This window comes from Leptinotarsa decemlineata, unplaced genomic scaffold, assembly GCF_025532065.1.
Source record: "Leptinotarsa decemlineata unplaced genomic scaffold, Ldec_3_MD MMD2_P_RNA_scaffold_5, whole genome shotgun sequence".
In the NCBI taxonomy this organism is placed as follows: Eukaryota; Metazoa; Arthropoda; class Insecta; order Coleoptera; family Chrysomelidae; genus Leptinotarsa; species Leptinotarsa decemlineata.
The window spans coordinates 2,236,380-2,258,802 of NW_027412532.1; the positions used below are offsets into that span (position 1 = coordinate 2,236,380).

The following is a 22,423-nucleotide window of genomic DNA, read 5'->3' on the forward strand; positions in this document are numbered from 1 at the left end:
AATCTGATTTATTATTAATGATTATGGAAATGGGACCAATGTTTCTACCATCAACTAGATGTTTATGTATGGCTTTATAATAAAGCGCGTGGTTTACTGGGTTTAAATTAATTAAATTATTTCAAATGAACTAATTCATAACAATGATAAATGTTAATTTCAAAAGTAATGAAATTTGCTTCATACAATCAGATGAAGAAATTTCAGAATTTTTAAACAAGCGGTACGGTTTGCGAGGTCCGATACAAAGAATTTTCGATAAGAATTCATGATTCCATTCAAAATTGGTATCTAGGGGTCTTTGTGGACCGACATTATGTTTTTTTTAATAATTCATGCTGACGAAAAATCATTAATGTAAATGAAAAAAACTGTATTCAAAAATGAAAAATATGTTTTTCATATGTGTGCCATAAGTCATATTCTTTCTGTGATCAACAGATTAAAAAGCTCTCTGCTCAATGTTCAGTTTGTATACTAAATAGTTATTCTTGTGCTACCGGTGATAAATCTGTTATTGCTCACTTAACAACTAACTTACGTCACACAAAGAATATGATTTCTGTTTTGGTTTTATTTTCTTTGCAACTGGTTCTTGCGTTGCATTCAGACAATATTCAATGAGAAATGACGGTTTTCACTTTTTTAACCTTTTTTTGGTTGGGATATGTCAAATAATGAAATAATATGAACATAGTTTCAAAAACATTATTTATAAGAATAAGATCTAAAAAAAATGATCATTGGAAACATAAAAAATATCCCCTTTCATAATGTCTATCTACAAAGACCCCTAGATACCAATTTTGAATGAAACCACATAATAATATCAAACATCGAGCGTAATTATGAATATTCATGATTTCTTATCGAAAATTCTTTATATCGGACTTCACAAAGCGTACCGCTTGTTCATCAAATCTGAGAATAAATCACAAATTTCTTCATCTGATTATATGAAGCAGAGTTCATTACTTTTAAAATTAATATTTATCAAATAGTTCATTTGAAATAATTTAATTTCAACCCAATAAACGACGCGCTTCATTATGAAGCCATACGTGAATAAAAATGTAGTAGGTGGTAGAAAAACTGGCCTCATTTCCTAAATCATTAATAAGAATCAGATTTCCTGTAGAAACTATTTAAACAGAATACATTTTCACCTGAAATGATTCATTTAGTAAATATATAATATCCCTCCGATTATCAACTAAACCAACTGCCACTGTTTTATGGTCCAACTTAGCTCAAATGTAAACAAAGTCTTCATAACCTCTCATTACCCGCCAACCCCCCTCGCCAATAAATTGTTGTATATATTGTATTGCTATAGGCATGGCAACTCTATGTCTTATTATTACTCTGAGTGTTTTAAAATGACAATTTTCATGTATGGAAGTCATAAAACCGAATCTTCTTATGAGAAGTGTGAAACTGAAACAAATGAATGGCCAACTAGCAGCCTGAGCCTCTTGACGTATTTATATTCAACCAACCAACCAAAGTTTTCTCGTAGCCTCATTCAACATCAAATGCAGATTTTTCGCCCATCAATGAACAGCTTCGTCAGCCTCCTTCACTGAACTTTTTTTTCAAATAGCTTAGAACACCCGACAATTCCTTGAATGAAAAATGACACTGAATTATCGAAAAAATGCATGAGAATTCGAGCAAGTGTCGATGTTTCAGTTATGACAGCAGCGCCCCCTGCGGTGGATTAGCGAATTATTCCGCAAGAGCCATCACAATAGCGCTTCCCTGAAGCACAGTCGACCCGACGATTCGTCATCTACGTTCATGTTCTATCATCGCGGACTAGTTGATTGATCTGCACGGAACATAAAAGAGCCGTCAGTGTATTCAATGTTCCGTCGGTGTATTCAATGTTTTGTGAGAGACACGCTTGAATCGGCTGCCAAAAGGGTCGGCGGATATCATCAATATGGCATTAGAAATTAATAGGCATTGTTTACGTTCGAAGAGGGAGAGTGGATTGTTTGGCAGATAATCAAGTGTAATTGTGACAGATTCGTTATGTTTTCACTGTTGCATGACGGAGTGTAAGGTGGTTTATGGACGAATTCGGATGGATGGACGTCTGAGTGTGGAAAATACATTTGCGAGGACCGATAGATTAGCGAATAGTTTCTTTTTTCTCTCTTGTTTTTGTTGTTGCTACTTTACTTACCAAGTTTTCCATTTTAATGGCAAATATCTCCAATTTCAACAACAATGGAAAACAAAAAATCCCAACACTGTTTATCGCTACCATGAAACTAATTTTCTGACAGTGGAATATTGCGAAGTCTGTGAAGCAGGGGTCGAGAACTATCGTTAGTCTTGAACATCGATAATTTTCGATAGTTCGACTTTTGACTTTTTTTTAAGTTTTCTATTATTAAACAAATTGAAATAGACACTCTATGGAAGCAACTAAAATACGATTTATTTGGTATAAAAGTTTTAATTAGTCTCCATTCAAATCTAACCTAACAAAAATATGGAAAACGTTTCAAACTTTTTTATTAAACAAATGTAAATTCTATCATTAAAAATGTGTCCAGTTTTATTAAACGTTCAAATTAAAAACCGAAAAAGAATAAAAATAAAACTACAACTACAACAAAACAAACCATAAAATATAAAATGTAAACATTCGATGACTGGATTGACTGTTGAGTTTTTTTTCTTTTCTTATCCTATAATGACAGATGAAACTGATGGAAGAAGTTTCATCTTTCTCTTCTTTTCTCACTTTTGTTCTAAATAATATTATTTTCTACTCTTTTTTTCACTTCTTTCATTGTCATTTATGTCAACGGTCAATATCAAGTAAAAAATGTCAAGATACGTTGACATCACTCACATAACACAACTATCAAATACCATCGAAAGTCTAAAAATATAGTCGATAGTGTTCGATAGTTGAAACTATCCATAATTATCGATAGCGCCATTGATAGTTCTTGACCCCTGCTGTGAAGCAGTGACGGCTCGTGCATTGGAGAACAGGGGAGGCTGAGGTCATAAAGACTATATACACACAGAAACACTAAAACTATTCATCGATATATTTTTCAGTCCCGGCCCGTCACGGCATCACGTCCGAATAATTAAATGAAAAACAAACGCAGTCGCACACTAACAGAGACCAACTGGAGGCTAGCCTCCTCTAATGCCATAATTTCTGCAACTAAAATTACAAATCGGAACTTATGTCGCTGGTTGAATCCGTCTCCTGGAGCTTGTGTTTTTTAAAACGGTCGGAGGCTTGTCTCCCTTGAGTCCCTTGTATGGCATTTATTATTTCGGGTTGATGGTTTATTCGTTATTCGTTCATGGGCGGAGCGTTCGAGGGTTTTTGATGCAGGATACAGTGTGGTACGTACTTGTGAGTGATAGTGTTTTTTCGGGCATATTATGTATTTGTATTAAAAATTAATGGTAAAGTAATGATACCCAAGCATTTTTAGAAAAAAATAATCATAATTACTTGTCAATATCTTTTAATTTATTGCGATGAATAGCCTCAAATTTTACGGGTAGGCTAAGTCTCCCTTGCCTCCTCTGACGAGCCGCCGCTGCTGTGAAGCATATTAATTAATAATGATATTATCGATCTAAAGACAGTCGAAAGTAAATTGTATTCCCGTGGTTTTCGTTTCTCACCATGGTTGATGTTATACATGCGCTTCAGAAAAATATCAGTTGAAATCGCAGAGCATAAATTTGAATAAGATGAGATGGACCTGAGAGTTCCTCAGGGATCGATTCTGGGCCCACTGGCGCCCCAGCTGGAATATTTAGAAATCCTTTATCATTGCAAATCTACAACATGAAACGAATCTACACACAAAATTTCTGCTTCCGAAAATATAGTGCTGCGGAGAAATAGTGACAAAAAGGTGATTTTCATATGTAAACGCGCCCCTTTTATCCCCACGGAAAGCTCCCCAGTTGGAATATTCAAAAATCCTTTCTCAGTGCGTATCTAAGACCTAAGATGGACCTGTGTACCAAATTTTAGCTTTCCAGGACTATCCAGTACAGGAAAACAGAGATAAATGAGTTAGTTTTAAGTTAGTGACTTTCGCATTCATAGGTACACATAGGTTGTTGATGTGTCTACCATCTCATGGTTTTCATTTGTAGCGTATCCTTTATCATACTGTATGTTATCTGAAATAATCGAATAAAGACTATTATCGCCGATTTTAGTAATAGTCGAATCTAGAATTTTTTTGAAATTATTCACCTCCATTTCAGAAATGAATTCAGTGATAACTGACTTTATTTAAAAGTTGGTAGGCCAAAATGCGTCATTTATTGAAAACATTCAGAAAACAATAATTTTCCAGTTGTCTCTTCTTCTTTTTGGCTTTTGGGTTTGGCTTCTAGGTCATTACCCAGTTCCGGCAAAATATTGTGAATTTTTCCTTCCTAGTTTTATGGAAAGATTGTCGACATCAGATTCGTTATCCTTTTTCTATTTTCTTGTTTTGTTTGTTGTCCCTCAGCGTCCAACTAGCTCTTGAGGTTTTGGAGAGTTATAAGGATCGGACAAAGGAGCGTTTCCATCCAACTCACCTTCGCATTAAACATTCGTTCTGTGCTGTGTGACACACGCTGTACATCAAATCGTATATTTTGCCCCATCTCATCCGGTTGAACTGAATATCAGCCATTCCGCACTCCAAAATAGTCACCGAAACACGATAACACTTCATAATCTTCCCCGTTAATCCGGAGAATCCGTCGCAGAGTGTAGGTTTATGGGCACGCCACCTGGCGGTCTAATATATGACTGATAAATGACTTCCTAAAATCCCAAAGGAAGGCCAGATTAAGAGCTTAGTGGACGTGTCGCGGTCCTGACGGCAAGAATCATCCCTCGCAGCTACCCTTCACCCCCTCTCAGACCCCCGTCACGGGAATAGCGTCAGGTGCGCCTCAAAAAACGTGACGTTATTAGTGTTTTGAAAGCGACGCTCGTCGAGACGTTTGTATGAGCGTCCAAGAATTGAGGGAGGATACTGCTAGACTTTTTTACGGAGTTCCCAGCTGTCTACAACTTTATGGTGGTGATTCAGGACATACAGGGTGTCTAGCTTCACTTAATAAGAAGCTATCTTACTAATCGTCAACAAGCAGTGATGCTCAACGGTACCTTATCAAACTTTCAAATTATCAAGCATGGCGTTACGCAAGAGTCTTTTTTGGGCCCGCTCTTATTTGTCATTTATGTGAATGACTTGTGCAAATATATGATGCCGTTCAAATCGGTTCTCTTTGCGGACGATACCACTTTCATTCTGTCGGATAAAAATAATGATATGTTACAGTCTCATCTCGACGAGATATCTAATAGTGCTAAACAGTGGTTTCTATCTAATAAGCTGAAACTAAATTGTCAGAAAACACAATACATCTAGATTTCTGCTAATAATCAAATTATCTCTAATTGTAAAACTAATAAAGTTAAATTACTGGGCGTTTTACTAGATTATAGACCCAACTGGTCTGCACATATTCCTCAATTGAAGAGAAAACTCTCGGGTTCTCTATTTGTTCTTCGCCAATTGAAGTACATCACTAGTGCAAATATATTGAAAACCTCACATTTTTCACTGTTTTACTCTCATATTGGTTATGGTGTACAACTTTGGGAAAATTCATGTCATTCCATTCAAATATTTAGGATGGCATTGAGAGGCATTGAGAGTGCTGGCTAATATTGGATACAGGGATCACTGTTAAGAATATTTTAAAAAACTCTGAATTATGCCATTGCGAAATTTATTTCTTTATTACGTTTTGATTGAAATCCATAAGAAGAAACCATCCTTGGCGAAACAATGTCATATCAACGAACATAACACACGAAACACTCACCACTTCAAAATAAATCGATTTCGTCTTCACTTATCGCAAAAATGTTCATAGATTACTCTCTGTACAATATTTTACCCCAAGATTTCAAAGAACTTAGTCTGAACACTTACAAGAGAAAATTGAAAAATGATTTGCTGAGGCATTGCTTCTATTCTGTCGATGACTTTAGAACACATTTTTGTGGTAACACACAAGTCACTACTTCTTTTTGATTTTTGATTTTTATATAACTGAAAATTGTTTTATATAAACATATATTGTAAAATAATAGATAAGGCAAAATTGTGAAATTAATTTAGGTTGGTATACCTGTATGGTTGGTACGCCTGGATGGTTTACCTGTATGGGTTACCTTTATTAGCTCGCATTAGTTTCTAGTTTTAATCTTTCTCTTTGAAGATGATCACTTGGTGATCGAAACACGTGTCGAGGTGTTAAAAATAACGATTTGGTGTTGTGAAAAACTCCAGTAATATTCATTACTACACCAAAGGTCCATTATAAGTACAAAAACCAAAGTATGAACTTTGTTTTTCAGATTCTTGTTAGGATACTTCATATTCTATAAATAATAATTGAAGGGCGTGGTTTAAATCCGATGTAAAAATGTTTTTAATGAATTTATGAACTTCTGTGAATTTTTAATCTCTTCCATTTGTAGCACTCGCTTGATAGAATCCTTGAATTGATATACATACTGATAACAAACGTATTTTTCGTCAAGAAAACACCAATGGCGGAATGAAATAATTGTAAATAGATATTTTATAGCGAGTGCTGTAAAACGACTATTTAATTTACAGTATTTGGGCAAGTAGATGAATTCTTTTACGATGTTTATTAAAATGAACAAATACTGAGTATTTGAGAAAAATGTCCTTTCTCCAGAATTTGTGTTTGTTCAGATCCGTTTTAGTGAAGCAAATATCGAGTAACAATGAGTCCTCGTGCTGTAGTGTACACATTGTAAACATTACGAACATTTGAATAAATACTCATTATCGTGGTATATTTGTTTCTACGTTTAAATATGTAACTATGACTTTCATAATCTCAGTTTTTTTATCAACGCTTTCGTTGAACAATGAGCTGGATTTCGTCTTCCGAAATATATCAAATTTGGAAACGTTTTTTGATCAATGGATAGAACAAGTGTATAGAAACTTCACAGTCATTAAAGATGTCCATGATAATACAAAATGTTGAAAAATCAATTGGAATTTTGATCCATAAGTAGAATATGTCGGATATTGTGGACAGGAGGGCATATTCCCTTGGATGTGATATTTTTCATGAAACGACAATATATCGATGGTTTGAATTGAAGGGGTTATATTTTTAGGAGTGATTAATTTTTGGGAATGAACGTTTTTAGCTTTCTACTACTCTTGATACATCTTGATATAAAAATGGATGAGGGAATCTTCCAAAGAAAGGAAGGAAGTAATCAATTTGAAAATAAGTAACTCTATACATGGATGTGTAGTGATACCATCGATAAACAATGGTCCTTGATGGAGCTTCATCGCCAAAAACTCAATTAAGTTCATCCATGCACTGTTGCTGACCTAATCCACGTCGAAAATTGTAAAAAATAAACCCACGAAAATGTTTACGATTTAATTCCATTTTTGGGCCGGGATGAATCTTTTAAGTTACTGTAAACAACACAAATAGCGCGCGTATGTCATAAACATGAAAGGCAACCGTCGTATTTTTTTTTCATTCCAGTTTAAATCATTTATAGCTATTGAACTTATTTCAACACTACGAAATTAAGTTTAAGCTTAACATTTCCGGAGAAAATTCTAAAATATCAATTAATTATTCGCACTACTTTGAGAAAAATATCTTTAGTGTTAATCTATTAGACAAAGGTTTCGATTCTTCTTAGGCAGCCCAATTGATACGTATAGTAAAAGTGTAACTGTGGCTCATTCGCATATACCTGCTATAACTACAGTATGTAAAACTATTTCGTTTAAATCAAAGGTTGGCGAATACTTGAGAAGTTTTTGCTCATAGAAAATCTGGAAAAATCTAAAAATTGAAACCCACGCAAAAGAAACCGCGGCAACAGCTAGTATTTTTTAAATTTGTCAATTCCAATGGAGATATGTTGTATGGGAATACAAATAAAGATGTTTTTTCGAAACTCACTCCATCAACTGATCTGAAAAAGTCCAAAGCAACAGAATCCCTTTTAGAATGATGAAAACAAGTAACTACAATTAGGCCATCTCATGAGCTACTAACTTGTGAACAATGAAACACATATGTAGAAAATATTTTGACTAGAAACAATAAATTTTCCAAAAATGTGTGAACCTGTCGTGAAGTAGTCTCAAATTACCAAAAATATCTGTAATCGTCATTCCGTATGTGAGTATCAAAGAATTAGACTTAGAACTGACCCATTAGACTGCTACAACAAAAACTTTCATTTTGACCAATTTGGTTAAACTGTCTGTCTATCAGTGTCTATTCATGTCAATGTCTATTTTGATATAATAATAGATTAAATAGGAAAATCACGGCTCCAAATCTTTCAATAATAAGTCCCTAAAGAAGAATAAAAAGAAATTTCATCTCACAGTTTGGGAAACATTTTCACAGTTCGTTCAGAATATTCAGATTCGTCCAATCGATTACCGAGTTGGAAATAAATAGCAAAATGATAAGAAAAGTAACACCCAACTGTGAATCGATAACCTCGTTTACAATTTTACCGAAAATGTAAACATTGTTGAAGATATATCGAAAAGAATGTATGTTATTTGTGACTTTATCTTTTGTCAATAAGTTTTGAGAGAGTTATTAGTGCTTCAGTCCAACATTCCAGGATGCTCTAAAGACCTAAATAAATCTGTGATCAATGTCCGGAGAAAGATTTACATCGTTTTCTGAATTTGTTGCTGTCTATAATGAAATGAGATCATTCTATTATAATTGATAGCTATCACAATCAGTCAAAACCACCAACGAAAGTCTGACGTAAAATAATTGGTTTATTTATTTTTCCAAAGCACACTATTGAAAAATATTAAGGTGTACTGTTGTACGTTAGAGACCAATACCTCAATGTATACCAATTGTAACTTTTTCTAAGGTAGGTACATACCAATTTCGAATTGACTGATATGAGACAGTTAAAAAACTGGATCAAAAAGAAATATTACTAAGTATAAAAAAAATGTTGAATATCCAAAATAAGTGATGAATTCAAAAAAACGAGCAAGAAAACCACGTCAGTTTCCGTTTGAAACAGTTTATCTCGAAAACGGTTCAAAATAGAAATAGTATTATCTGAACAAAGTTAATCTAAAATTGGATGTAGAGCTCAAAAATGTTGAAATATACAGGGTGTTCCATTTGAAAAAATTGAGTTCCACTCATTTTTTCATGAGATCAAAGTATCTGCATTTTTTGAAGACCCTGTATGAGGCAAATGAAAATATGACTCGGAGTGAAGATCCTCATAGTATCACTCCACTCCATTTCAAATTTGATCGTTTTAGTGCAAGAGAGTTCAAGATTATCAGCATTTATAAAAGTTCATGTTTGGTAAAAAAATATCGAAATTAATTTATATCTTCTATAGAGAAATAGTATATGAATTTGTTGACAAAGTGATAATGAATCATAATATGATATTATATACGAAGTGTTCCATTTGAAAAATCAAAGAAGCCGCTACTTTATAGTAGAAGCGACATCGCCTATTCGTCTAAAATATTTTAGGCGTGTAGGTCATATTGACTTATGCATACTGTGGAATTTTCAGGTTGATCCGTTGAATAGTTTGCCAGAAACGGCTAATTAACGCTCATCATGAAAAGCCCTGTATAGCAATATCCTACAGAGCTAACTTGTAATTTGTAATCATTAACTTACTTTTTTTTTTCTCTTTTTATATACCTATCATTTTTTTCACTTTAAGTTGATAGGTTGAGTTGTGAAACAGCCTAAGCTAATTTTCGTCTTTCATCGGAAATCTTGTAACTTGTACGATGAATAAAGAACATTTATTATTATTATCATTATTATTTCAAACCTGTTTCTGACTACACCACCCAAAAACCTTTCACAAGAATCTTACCCTTTGGAAGAGAAGAATCACCTGCTGCTTGCTCTGCCATTCCCTGTGACGAATTATGTATAAGGTATTGTTAGTGCTAAGCCAAAACAATCATGAGTTAATCGGTGACTAATCCTAACATATTATAGCAATGAGTCTATGAGTAAATAAATAATAATCCACTTTGTTTACACGCCTAGTGTTATATAATGGTTTAATTGCAACCGGATAGGGCAGCTGTGAAGGATTTAATATTCCTGTTTGTTCTGTTTCGATATGCTAAACGAGACAGGAAGAAGAAAGCACTGTTTTGTGAACAGAAAATCTGTGAAATTCAGAACTGATATCGTCCTAAAAGATTCTGTTCCACTTATTTTCATAAAAAAAAACTTTCTTTCATACTGCAGGGAGGGGAAATGAGGGGGATTTGCTTGTTACTTCGTTATAACTGAAAGGAGGCATTTCAAAATATAAAATGATATGAATTTGTTGATATACTCAAATATTCATACAAAACACAAAATACTGACATATTATTTGTTCCAGTGACACCTTGTCTTGTTGAAAAACCCTTCTTTAAGAACTTTTTTTTATCAATAACTCAGAAAACTAAGAACTAAGAGACACCATTTTGAAGGGTTTTATTCTAGTCTAATGAAAGCTAATTTTTTGTATTGGGAAATCACAAGAATTGCTTTTGGAGGTCAGAGAGCAGAGACTGATCTAAAAAAAAGGCAACGGTTTGATAATAATAGGAGACATATTTCTAATAATATAGTAGAGACTTCATCCACACCAATTGATGACTTGTTCTAAATTTCAAATAAGGTGCTCGTCACACAACAAGGGATCATGATCAACAAGAGTAATTATTGAATAATGATTCTTTCCTAGTCCTTGATTTATTCTGTTCCATCGATGTTAGACCGATTTAAGTTTTTGCTTACGTTCAACTTCCCCAAAGAAAACCAGTATGTATCCTTTAGTGTCTCTTTCTCATTATTACAAGTATCATTGGATAGAATAAGCAATTTTCCACTATTTCTAAAGCTGTTTCAGTAGACAGACGTCTACTGGTAGAGTCTGGTGGTAGGCCGCCTATATCGTTTTATCATTGATGTTGTTTTTAGATTGTCAGAAACATCGAGCAACTTTATATTTTGTTACAGTTTGGGCAGAAACTGGCGATTTTCGGGACGCCCATACTGGGATGTCTGGTTCGACAACTTTGGACCATCCTCAGCTGCCTTTCCCTGCTTCAGTCAGGAGTCGAACAAGAGACAGGAAAGGTAAATTATATTACTATTGATTTGTTGAGATACTTTCAAAGATTATCATGGATGATGTGTTTATTGTCACGAATTTAGACTTATCCAATGGAAACCATTTTTAATTATTATTAATTTAATTAATTATTAATTATTATTCGTATACATCGTGCCCCAAATTTCTTCATTCCAGAAATACATCTTATCATTATTATGGATAGAATGTACATTTAAACTACTTGCATAAGTATTTGTTGGTTTACAGTTTTTGTAGATTCTAAAATTCATCCTCTTCATTCCTGAAATAATTTGAGAAATTATAAAGTTGCTTCTTCAAATTCGATTCCAACCAACTGAAGTACTCTTCAATGATCAGTTGTCAACCAACTGAAAATGTTTCTTTATGTCTATAGATAATAATACAATTGAAAAGTAAATATTTTTGATGAGTGATATTGCAAACTCAAATCAAAAAAAGTATTTATACGCAAATAATTTGTTTCTCAAAACGCCATTAGCTTAGTTGAATTATGAGTTAATTTTAAATGACGTTTCTCTTTTCTTCATTATGATTTCCTACTATGTAGGCTACATCTATCAGTTCATTGAGCTTCAGTTTAGTATTTGTAAGTAGCTTCAAGTTATCAGCTGCAATGATTGTTATAAACCTGGTAATGGTACCAGATGGTATCTTTGAGGAACACCAGATGTTACATTAGCACTGAAAATGACTGCCGTAGTTGCAGTTGACACACTTGTAGATATTAACCAAAACCGTCATCCAACGAAAACTGAGGCATAAAACTGGTTTGCACAGCAATTTTCTGCTTTGGAAAAAATGGATCAAAATGAATCAAGAAGATATGAATAACGACGCCGGCCTTGGACGTTCCAGCACATAAAAACCAATGAAAATGTTGAGAAAGTGAAGAAAATTGTAATGTAGAATCATCAAACTACTATTAGAGGAGTTGCTGAGGATGTCATCATATCGGTTGTATCATGACATGCATTTTGTTTTTCCAAAACAACTAGATCGGTGAATGTGGGAGGCCGTTGAAGTGGAATATCGTTTATTGAATATTTATATGAAAATGGATGATTTTTCAGTGTGTACGTCATTACATTTCATGTACTCGCGTTTAAAGGAAGATTATTGCGAAAACACCATTGCTCAACACGTTTCAGATCGAGGGATAGTTGAAGACAGTCCTTGATGCCATTAAACAGTTGATGTCAATGACCTCAACTATGTCGTTTATGAATGCGTTGAAGAGAAGTGGACCGAGATGGCTTCCTTGTGGAACACCCGAGGTAGCTACATATTCCACAGACTTTAAGCCTTTGAATATAACATACTGACGCCTGTCAGTGAAATATGATATAGAAAGTTGAATAAGGGTCAGAGAAAAGCCGTGCCTGTACAATTTCGATAGCAGAAGTCTTGAGGAGGACTACTTTAAAAGGGACAAAATAGAAATTGATGAATAAATGAATATATTTTGAGAAAAACGAAAATTAATCTTCTTTATCACAGAGTAGTAGTATATTTGATTGTATAATCAAGGGAAAAACTAATATATGAATCAATTATAGTATAAATAAACAAAATGGGTCATTTGTTCATTATGTCATGTAACTTCAGTAACTTTAGGTAATTCTTATGAAAATGCTGTACACCAGAAACGTGAAACACTTTTCTCGACACGCATTCTTGCACCATTAAATTATGACAGTCAGGAGTTTATTTAAACATAGAATTGGTTAGGTGTCTTTGGAGTTCTAGAAAAACTCCTCTTATACGTGTGGAAGAACTAACTCGAGAAGTTCCATCTGTTTTTATTATGAAACGTTGAGTTGATTTATAATATTTATTAAGTCAGATGCGATCTCGCAAACATCAAGAGCTCAGATATAGAAAATATGTGTTAATTTAAGTCAGGGTTTTGTACTTTAAGTGAATTTTATCCGACCGCAAATCCAGCAAAGCCTTTTAATAAACATAATATAAACAAAGATTATTTTCGAATCCTGAAGCTCTGTCATCGTTTGAATTTAATTTATTAACGGGACAGATGCTCCATGAATAAATTTGATGTTAAATGTCTGAATGGTATTCGTAAATAAAACAAGAACATTAGCTGGCGATGTTACGGACAAAGAATTATAGTCAGAAATTTTTGACGACTTGCCATGGTTGGAAATCAAAATTGGTATTTGAGGGCTATAGTTTACTAGCAGCAGACTTTTTCGAAGGAGCTTTAGAAATATTTGCTTTCTACTTCCCCATCTTTATAAAAAAAATAGTGGGAATCTTCCAAAGAAAGTGAGAAAGGAATTGACTTCAAAATGAACTCTTTACAAAGATACCTACGAGGGTGGTCTAAAAAGTTCCCGACCTAAACATGAATATAGCAGCACTAGCAAATAAAAGCTAGTGAATTTCGTTGTTCATCAGTTATTATGTAACAGATAATAATAAAAATATTAATAATAATAATAGATTTTATTGCCCCAGACTACAAAATAGAATACAAACTTATATGGTAATCCGGCAAAAGGCAGAGTTCGGTCTTGACGGTGAGGTGAGTTATCGAAAAGACGCGCTCTTACACTCAACCTGGAAACAAATAATTTTCCAAAGGTTTTCCCGGATCATACAGGAAAACTGAAAACCTTATGTAAGATACAGAATATATATTTAGTAAAGATTATAATTACCATAAAGAAAAATGCAATATATCATACCACACAAACTAATCTATAAATCAGTTTGTCAGTTGCAATAAGAGTGGTGACTGATTTTTTAACTGCAAATGGAGAAAGATTTCTGATTTCTATAGGTATACAATTATAAACTTTAGCCATATTGTAGAAAAAAGATTACTTGATAAGAGAAGTTTTGAAACGAGGAATTGTAAGTTGATTTTTAAGACGGATATTTACATCGTGGATTTGTGAGCGAAATCTCACTTTACTGTAAAGATATCGCGGTGTTTTGAGCAACAAAATTTTGTGTATAAGAGAACAACAATGAAGTAAACGCATTTTTCTCATATATATGCAGCCCAATTAAGAAAATGTAGACGAAATATGACTACGTTGACGGAGACCACATATAAACCTGACACATGAATTTTGTATCATCTGAAGTCGGCAACTATAAGTTTGCAATAAAGCAGGCCTATATAAGCAGTCAGCATAGTTTAGGTGTGACGACAGAACAAGGGATTCGCATAACAGGATCTTACATTTTCTTCTTGTTAATAAATGTCTATTAGAGTAAATAAGTTTCAAATTACTGAATGCTTTTTTACGACAAAGGACACATGATTACTAAATTCAAATCGAATATCTAGCATGAGCCCCAGATTTCTCTCGCAACTGGAAAATATTAATGGCGAATGTTGGTTCATTTATGTTTTTCATAAATCCATCATGGATCTTTTCTCTACAGCCTTCAAAGAATAGCTCCAAAAAATTTCAGATTTCAATTTCAAAAATTATCAATGTTTTTTATGTGAAACTTTAACTTGAAAAATGTTGATAAACAGAATTATAATGAAAATAAAAATGACCATACAATTTTTTGCCGTAGGATTATTGTTTATTCAAATATTTTTTTTATTAATTGATATTTATCAATTGAAAGTCATTTGTTTGTCAGATAGTCCTGAAAGGGGTCGGTGGATGTTGAGTCGGTTATTCTTGAGTTGGTGGGGTTGCTGTTTGTAGGGTCATTTGGTGTTTAATTGTCTCTTTATTTTCTATTGCATATATCGTTGAATTTATGCCTCAATATAGTTACCCCGCTTTATAATTTACTTCTTCCAAATTCCCACCTGTGATAATTAGAGCTCTGTCATCTGCATAACATATTAGATGTCTCATGAATTCATTTATCAGAGCAATACGTTTATGTTAAAAAAAAAACAATATTGGACCCAATGCCGTTCCTTGTGGTACTCATATTTCAACCTTTAACTCTGAGCTAATTTCAGATATCACTGATGATAACATCAATTACAATCCGTTTATTCATCGCCCGGTTGAAGTTATTAATATCGATGTTACTCGAGAGACAGGGCATTTTCCTAAAAAATTCTGCTTTTCAAGAATGTTTTTTTGAATTTTAATTATCTGCGCAACTACACTGGTAATAAGTTTACTCTCTATTTCCTTTTTCCACGAAAATCCCTATGGACTCTCCCATGTCGGTATATATTACGTTACAGGGCGTAATCCGTACTCAAGTTGAGCAAACGTAAAAATTGAACAGCCGTTGTCGAGAGCGGAAAAATAAATGGAGGAAATATCCGACGCCCATCTAAAACTGTTCGTGTTTGAGAAACTGATTAAAAATTCAGCGCTAAGCCCCGGAAAGTGCCGCGAAACCTGATCGGAAGATTTCGCAATTATTTTTCTTTCTTTTCATTCAACATGTAGATAGATGGAAAACCGCATACGTTTTCCGGGTTTTTACTCGATTATCCTAGTTGCAAGGATTATGGTATTGAGTACGACGTCACGGTGGAGCTGCTGAAATTACGGAAGTTCGAGGAAGCCTCGGTTGATTTTTTGTTTTTTCCGGTTCACGGTAGAAGTGAAAGAAAAACTGTGATGAATATTTCATGAAAAGTATTATTGAAAATAACGTTTCAATATTCTGAAGAAAATTTGCTGGGGGCTCTATCTCAATCTTGTAATAACCAGATAATAATAAATAAAATAAATAAAAGAAAATGTTTTAATTGACTTACAGATTACTCCATTACAGGACAAAACAAAAATTAAAAATAACAACAGTTTAACAATAAACTGACAACGATATACAAAAATATAGTCCATACGAAGTCAAACAGAACAACTATAAAGTCTCCTACATAAAATTAATGATTGGACCTCGTAAATTATACCACGCTTATACCATACAAAGAAACTGCCAACTTTTGGTAACTATTAAGTTTTTATGCAATTCGAATTGACTTCGTATAGACTATATTGAAAAATATTTTTAAAAGAAAGAAAAAGAGACAGATACTTGAGCTATTAGATGGGCAGAAACGTTCGTAGGCTAACTCATAGATGGCGCTACTAGAATCGAATCCATATGATTTTCAGTTAAACATAACCTTCAAAAGACACGTGTACAAATATGACAGCTGGCGGACTATCAGTTTGTGGGATAGAACAATTTGAATGAAGGGCGAGTTTGAAGAAAATAAAAAAGAATGTCGTGAGTAAATGGAGCATTCGTTTTTTGGCAAAAAAAAAATACTGTCGAGGCCAAGGCTCGGCTTGATGAACTGGACTTTGTACCAAGAAAATCAACCGCTGAGAAGTGGTTTGCCGCATTTCTCATGCCTTAGCCATAGTAAGAATCAACCAGTAAGTCCACTCCCACTACTATCATCCCAAACGAAGTGTGGAGTCAATTTTGTTCTTTGATCATAGGCGTTCGCTCACATAAAAACGAAATTTAAGGTTATTATAATATATTTTGTGGTAAATTACTTATAACCAACTACAAAAACTAAAAGCAATAATAACAACAGTGAATAAACTAAACAAAATATCAATTTCCGACCGTTTATTATAACTAATCCGATGCCCGTGGACCGTCGAATCCTTCGATATTACAGCACTGAACGCGTTGGATGAGAATCTCATCCTGAGAGCAGTTGAAGGTCCTCGGCAACTCGGGCTCATATATTTCATGAGCCGATAATGTCCCACATAAAACTGCGGCTAAAGTTTTGGTGAATTTGGGCAAAGGTTTCTCATTTCTGGAAGCCCAATCAATTTAGCGATTTGTCTTGCATCCACGAATTGATAGACGTCTTCGCCAGCCCACAGAAGGGTTGTGAACCCATCATGAGAATTATAGTAAATGGTTCAGAATATATTCTGAAACAATCCCTGAAAAATTATAAAAGAGGTCATAACCACCAGTCATTATATTTTAGAATCTATATAGGACTGATTCAGTGTCAGATAAAGTGAATTCTAAAGTAGGTAAGTTGTTTTCTGAAAAAAAAACAATAGTTTGTATTTATGTACTTGGAATGAAGGCACTGCTGAAATAATCATCAAATCCATAAACAATCAGTTTAACATGTTGAGGTTCTTTGTATCGCGTTCCAGTGTAACTTTATTTCGTTGCATGTAAGAAAACGTAATACAAGAATACGAGTTTGGAATAAATGTCATCTCACTTATGTGTGTTCATTGAAATTATCATGAGTTTCAACTGTTATAGTGACTGTTCAAGGAGCATTGCTCCTTGAACATATTTTTTGGGATGATTCAAGAACGTGCTTGGGTTTCAGATTTCTTGTTAGGAAAGTTTGGTCGATACCAACCTAACCTCGATTTGCTCACGTGAGAAATCATGAAACAAATCGATATATTTGAAGACCTAAGCAGCAACAGTGTTACTAAGTGTGGAGCTTCATCATGATTTTATTCTAGGGTTACTGAGGCGCATGTTTGTTCTCAAGACGGTATTTTCTGTCGATTTAAAATAATTCTTAGTGATGTGTTTAAGGTTATTTCCCAGGAATATTTTTGTAATAACTTGCTTAGGTGAGAAGCTGAGTGGCAATGTTATTGAGTGAGAAATTTTAGCACGACGGGTTTCATTTTGAAACTTTACTGAAAGGCTTGTCATGAAGAAATATTGAGTATCCATTGACCTACAATATGGAAAGTTATATTCCATAATCAATTCGACTTGTAGGGGCTCTATGTGGTTCCTAAACATGAATTCGAATTTGGGATTCCTCTTCAATGAGTCGTATTGACTTAAAATGTTCCTAAGTGTGGGGTTGTTTTGCCAGAACAAGTTTCATTTTCGAATGGTTCCCAAAAACTCTCAAACTTCCAAACAGAAGCCACGTTTGCTGGCTATATTGATCCTTTGGTGGAAATCACCTTGTTTGTAGGCTACATGCCAAAGCTATAGTCATTTTGATACCATTCATGAATTACAAATCCATTTAGACCTGCTTTCAGGAAAGTACGTGGGTTATCCCTCGTTATCTCCCTACAGGAGAAGGAAATATCAGGAGCAGATAGTTGTTGGTTCACAGATGAATCAAAAACACCTTCCGGTTCTGGTGCAGGTGTTTTCAGTCGCAGACCCAGGACAGAGATATCAACCTGCCTAGGAACCTATGCGACTGTATTTCAAGGGGGAATTTACCCCATGTAATTGAGTGCGTAGAGATTGGAGGCATCCAACCTCATACACAAGTCAATAAAAATATTCTCGGACAGTCAAGCGGTGTTGAAAGGTCTTGGCTCCTACCGAGCAACGTCTAAATTGGTAGCAAATTGCCAAAAACGACTCTCCTCGATAGAAAGACTCAACAGATTGTCTCTGGTCTGGATTCCTGGCCATATTGGCCTGGCAATGAGGCTGCTGACTCCTCTCCAAAGCAGGGGCTGCATGCAGCTTCATCGGACCAGAACCTGTCATTGATATCGCTTTAGGCTTTGTCAAACAAAGATTGAACACCTGAATGGCAAGAAGGTTTATGGACTTCTGGCAGAATATTCTAGGATTGGCTTACTTCAAGGCGTCTATTCACCCTTCGTAGCTTGATACCAAATAGTAGGGATGAACTACGATGCCTAACAGGCCTTCTTATAGGTCACTGTCATTTGAAACATCATATGCAGAGACTCGGACTGTTGGAAGATAGTGTGTGTCCCCTCTGTTTGGGAAATGATGAAACAGCAGAGCACATACTTTGTGATTGCCCTGCTGGGGACCGAATCAGGGTTTTAGAGTTCGGCAGAGCCGTACTTTTACCATCTGACCTGAAAGACCACTCACCGTACAATATAATCGGCTTCGTTAAGAAGCTGGGTTTACTTGGCCGAGTGTCAATAGGTGTGAGCCACAATAAACCCTTGCGGGTTGCGGTGGAGGGTCGAATAGACCCAATCACTTTGGACCTAACCTAACCTATCCTACGTGAGTTGTTGTGACCCGTTTATGGTGAGTTAATTGGACTTGGGCATATCACATGTTTGTTATCCTTTGAAATGAATCAGGCTAATTTTGGAATAGTTTACATCTTCCACCCAACCCAGATATGGATACCATTTTTCACTGAAGTATCATTTCAAAAATTCCGCTTTCGTTTCAGTTCAATTTGATAATAAATCAATTGTACCGATAACGAACATTATCGGAAAGTAAGTAAACCTAGCCCACATTTGAAATGCTCAATATAGCGTACAGTTTTTCACTTCCATTGTAGGTCTGACAAATATTTGTCAATAATTTAGTTGAAACACTTGAATGTAGTTGAAAAATATGACGTTCTTATCTCTTTGGAAACAATCATTGCAGCTCATCGAACAAAGATATATTATCGGTTACCGCGTATCGGCAGACTCTAAAAACGTCAGCTATCGATCAGAATCGTTTTCGTAATAGAATAATGGAAAACGCGTCAGCGCGATTATAATGGATCACTTTGTAATATTTGACAGGTGAAGATGTCGGCGAAAACAAAATAGCCGAGCTGTCACACAAGGAGGATGATCGATTGGGGCGGTACCGCTTCAAAGGCGTTCGTCGATAAAGACACGATTTCGCCTTATCGGAAAGAGCAAATATTATTCCGGGCAAAATTCGGATGCCATTAAAACGTACGTCGCGATAACCAATGGCGTTGAAGCGAAATTGTTCGGTAATGTTGGCCCCCGATAATTTGCAGCACGTGGAACTGAGCGAGGAGCTATCGCTGCTTCTGCTGGGTTCACGATGAAGACTAGAATTGCTGATGGTGCTAACATTCGTGAAGGAAAAAACGGCACATTTTTCAAAGATATTGATATTTTTGTGTAACTGAACGTTTCTTACTTCAGTTTGATCTTCCTGTTGAAGATGATCACTTGGTGATCGAAACACGTGTTGAGGTGTTAAAATAACGGTTTGATGTAGGAAAAACCTTAGTTATATTCATATATTTCATTGTCGAAAAGTCTAGTTTTGTTGACGAACTAAAAGCTCCACAGTACAGAAATAATATATAGGCAGAAGTATACACAAGCATGTAAAATATAAATAAAATAAATATGCACCTATAGAAATTGTTATTTGAACATTTCGTGTATATGTATTGATACAATTATATTCAATGTTATGAATTTTAAAAAAAATTAATGAAATATCGATTAAAAGGTTATTAGACGAATTTGTCAATTTTTCAATTCAAAAGTTATCGCTCTAAGCGTGTATCCCACACAATAACAGCAATAAAATAACAAAAAATAGACAGTTCACATTTTTCATTAAAAGTTGTCATTGTAAAATTCTTGCAAAGGCATTTTACCGAGTGAACCACAATTTGTTGTTGCATAAACTAAACGCTCACGAGAAGTTTTTTTGTTTATTTTCTGAAGCTTTCAATACTATCGTGGCTTTCTCTAGAAGGAGACGCCATTATAGAAAATTGAGTTCTTTATCATTTATGAGGAAGGGATAATCTCAAGTTATTTTTAGATTTTTGGAGAGTATTGAAGAAATATTTTCAAATTTTGAACTATGTTTCTTTATAAGACACATCGTTTCCATAACAAAGAGAGCCACAACTATCAATATCTTTTTCTCTGCAAATAACTACCTACAAGAATTGATTGGTCCTTGTTTGAACACATACCTAATGGCTCTCTTTTGTAGCTTAAGTACAGAATCTAGCAGACTGGAGTTACATTCCCTCCAGAAAGGTATGGCAATCTCAGTTGAGATTCAGTTAATGTATAATATGCGTTCGAAGCCGAGACAGTACCAAGCTCTCTTAAAATAATTCTCATTGCTTAGCACCCTGAGGGGTTCTATTTTTCAGTTGGTTAACGTGTGCTTCAAACTTCAATTTGCAACCTTTATTTTCAATCATCTCATATTCTAGAGGCATATCTTCTAGAATACACTTGAAAGTTACTATATTTGTTTTTCTTATATTAAATGAAAGGAAATTCCAGTCGAACCAAGATTTCATTACATTTATCCCTCTATCTTATTATTTAAATAGTCAACAGTTTCATCATGCCAAAAAATGGTGGTGTCATCTGCAAATCAAGTAATTTTTCCACTCAGTAATCATTTATATACACTGGAAAAAGAGTGGGTCCTAAAACCGATCCTTGTGGCACTCCATAGTCAATATTAATATATTTTAAAATAGTATCGCTTTTTACGACTTGACTGCGCCCAGTTAGATAGGACTCAAACCACTCCAAAGTAACTCTCTCGCAGACGTAACGATGCAGTTTCCGCAAAAGTATTTTGTGGTTTACACAATCGACAGCTTTTTTGAGGCCTCAAAATACCGCTGCTGCTATATCTCCGGCATTTATATCTCAATAAACCTCATACAGCAAAGGAAAAATTGCATCTGGAATGTTCTTCTCAACTTGGAATCCGAATTGATTTTCTTTGATAATTTTATGATTTAGCGATTTTACGATTCTGTATGATTCAAGATCTCGCCTGGCAGAACTATAATACAAAAAAAAACTGTTGTAGAAAATCCTTATGACTCTACGATCAGTTGAAATTAACAATTTCAAAATTTGATTTTATATAATCCACTTTTGAATCAATATCTATAAATGCTTTAAAAAAATGGAATGTATTCTTATGGATGATACTCAAAAATTTTACTTGAATCACCACACTATAAAAACCCAGGCACCCTTTTGAAATTTCATCCTTCACACACAGATTCGGTATCGGTTCAAAGTTCAGACAATTCTACCACCTGTTACATTATTCCCTTCAGAAATATACCCAAAGTCCACCGATTCTAAGTATGATAAAACTTATAAAATAAGTAACTTTCAACTACATCAATATCAGGTGATCAAAAATTTTCTGAAGTAAAACATAGTGATGAACATAAAGAGGCTGATGCCACCAATTATCCAAAACTCCCGCATTAAACTCTTTAGTGGCTATCTAATTGATTTCGTAGCCCACGCCTGGAAAGAAAACTTATAACTAAGAATCTCGACATAACTAGCATTTGAAAAAGTTACAGATGCTATAAAGTTAATCCTCAAGTAGAGGAAGAGCGCTATTTCGGTTCTGCCTTAAATAATTAGTCTGACATGTGGGGATTAGGAGACAAAGTTTTGTAAAACTTAAATTAATCGAGAACCGACA

At 34.6% G+C, this 22,423-nt stretch overlaps 1 protein-coding gene across 3 annotated transcripts in view; it reads left to right on the forward strand.

The window, feature by feature from the left end:
* Ptx1 (pituitary homeobox homolog Ptx1) overlaps positions 1-22,423 on the forward strand; it is a 168,131-nt gene that overhangs the window by 108,519 nt on the left and 37,189 nt on the right. For all 3 annotated transcript variants that reach the window (XM_074169238.1, XM_074169237.1, XM_023163918.2), the window contains exon 3: positions 11,143-11,262. In XM_074169238.1, coding sequence (XP_074025339.1) covers positions 11,143-11,262 — 120 coding nt within the window. The remainder of the gene's footprint in view (positions 1-11,142; positions 11,263-22,423) is intronic.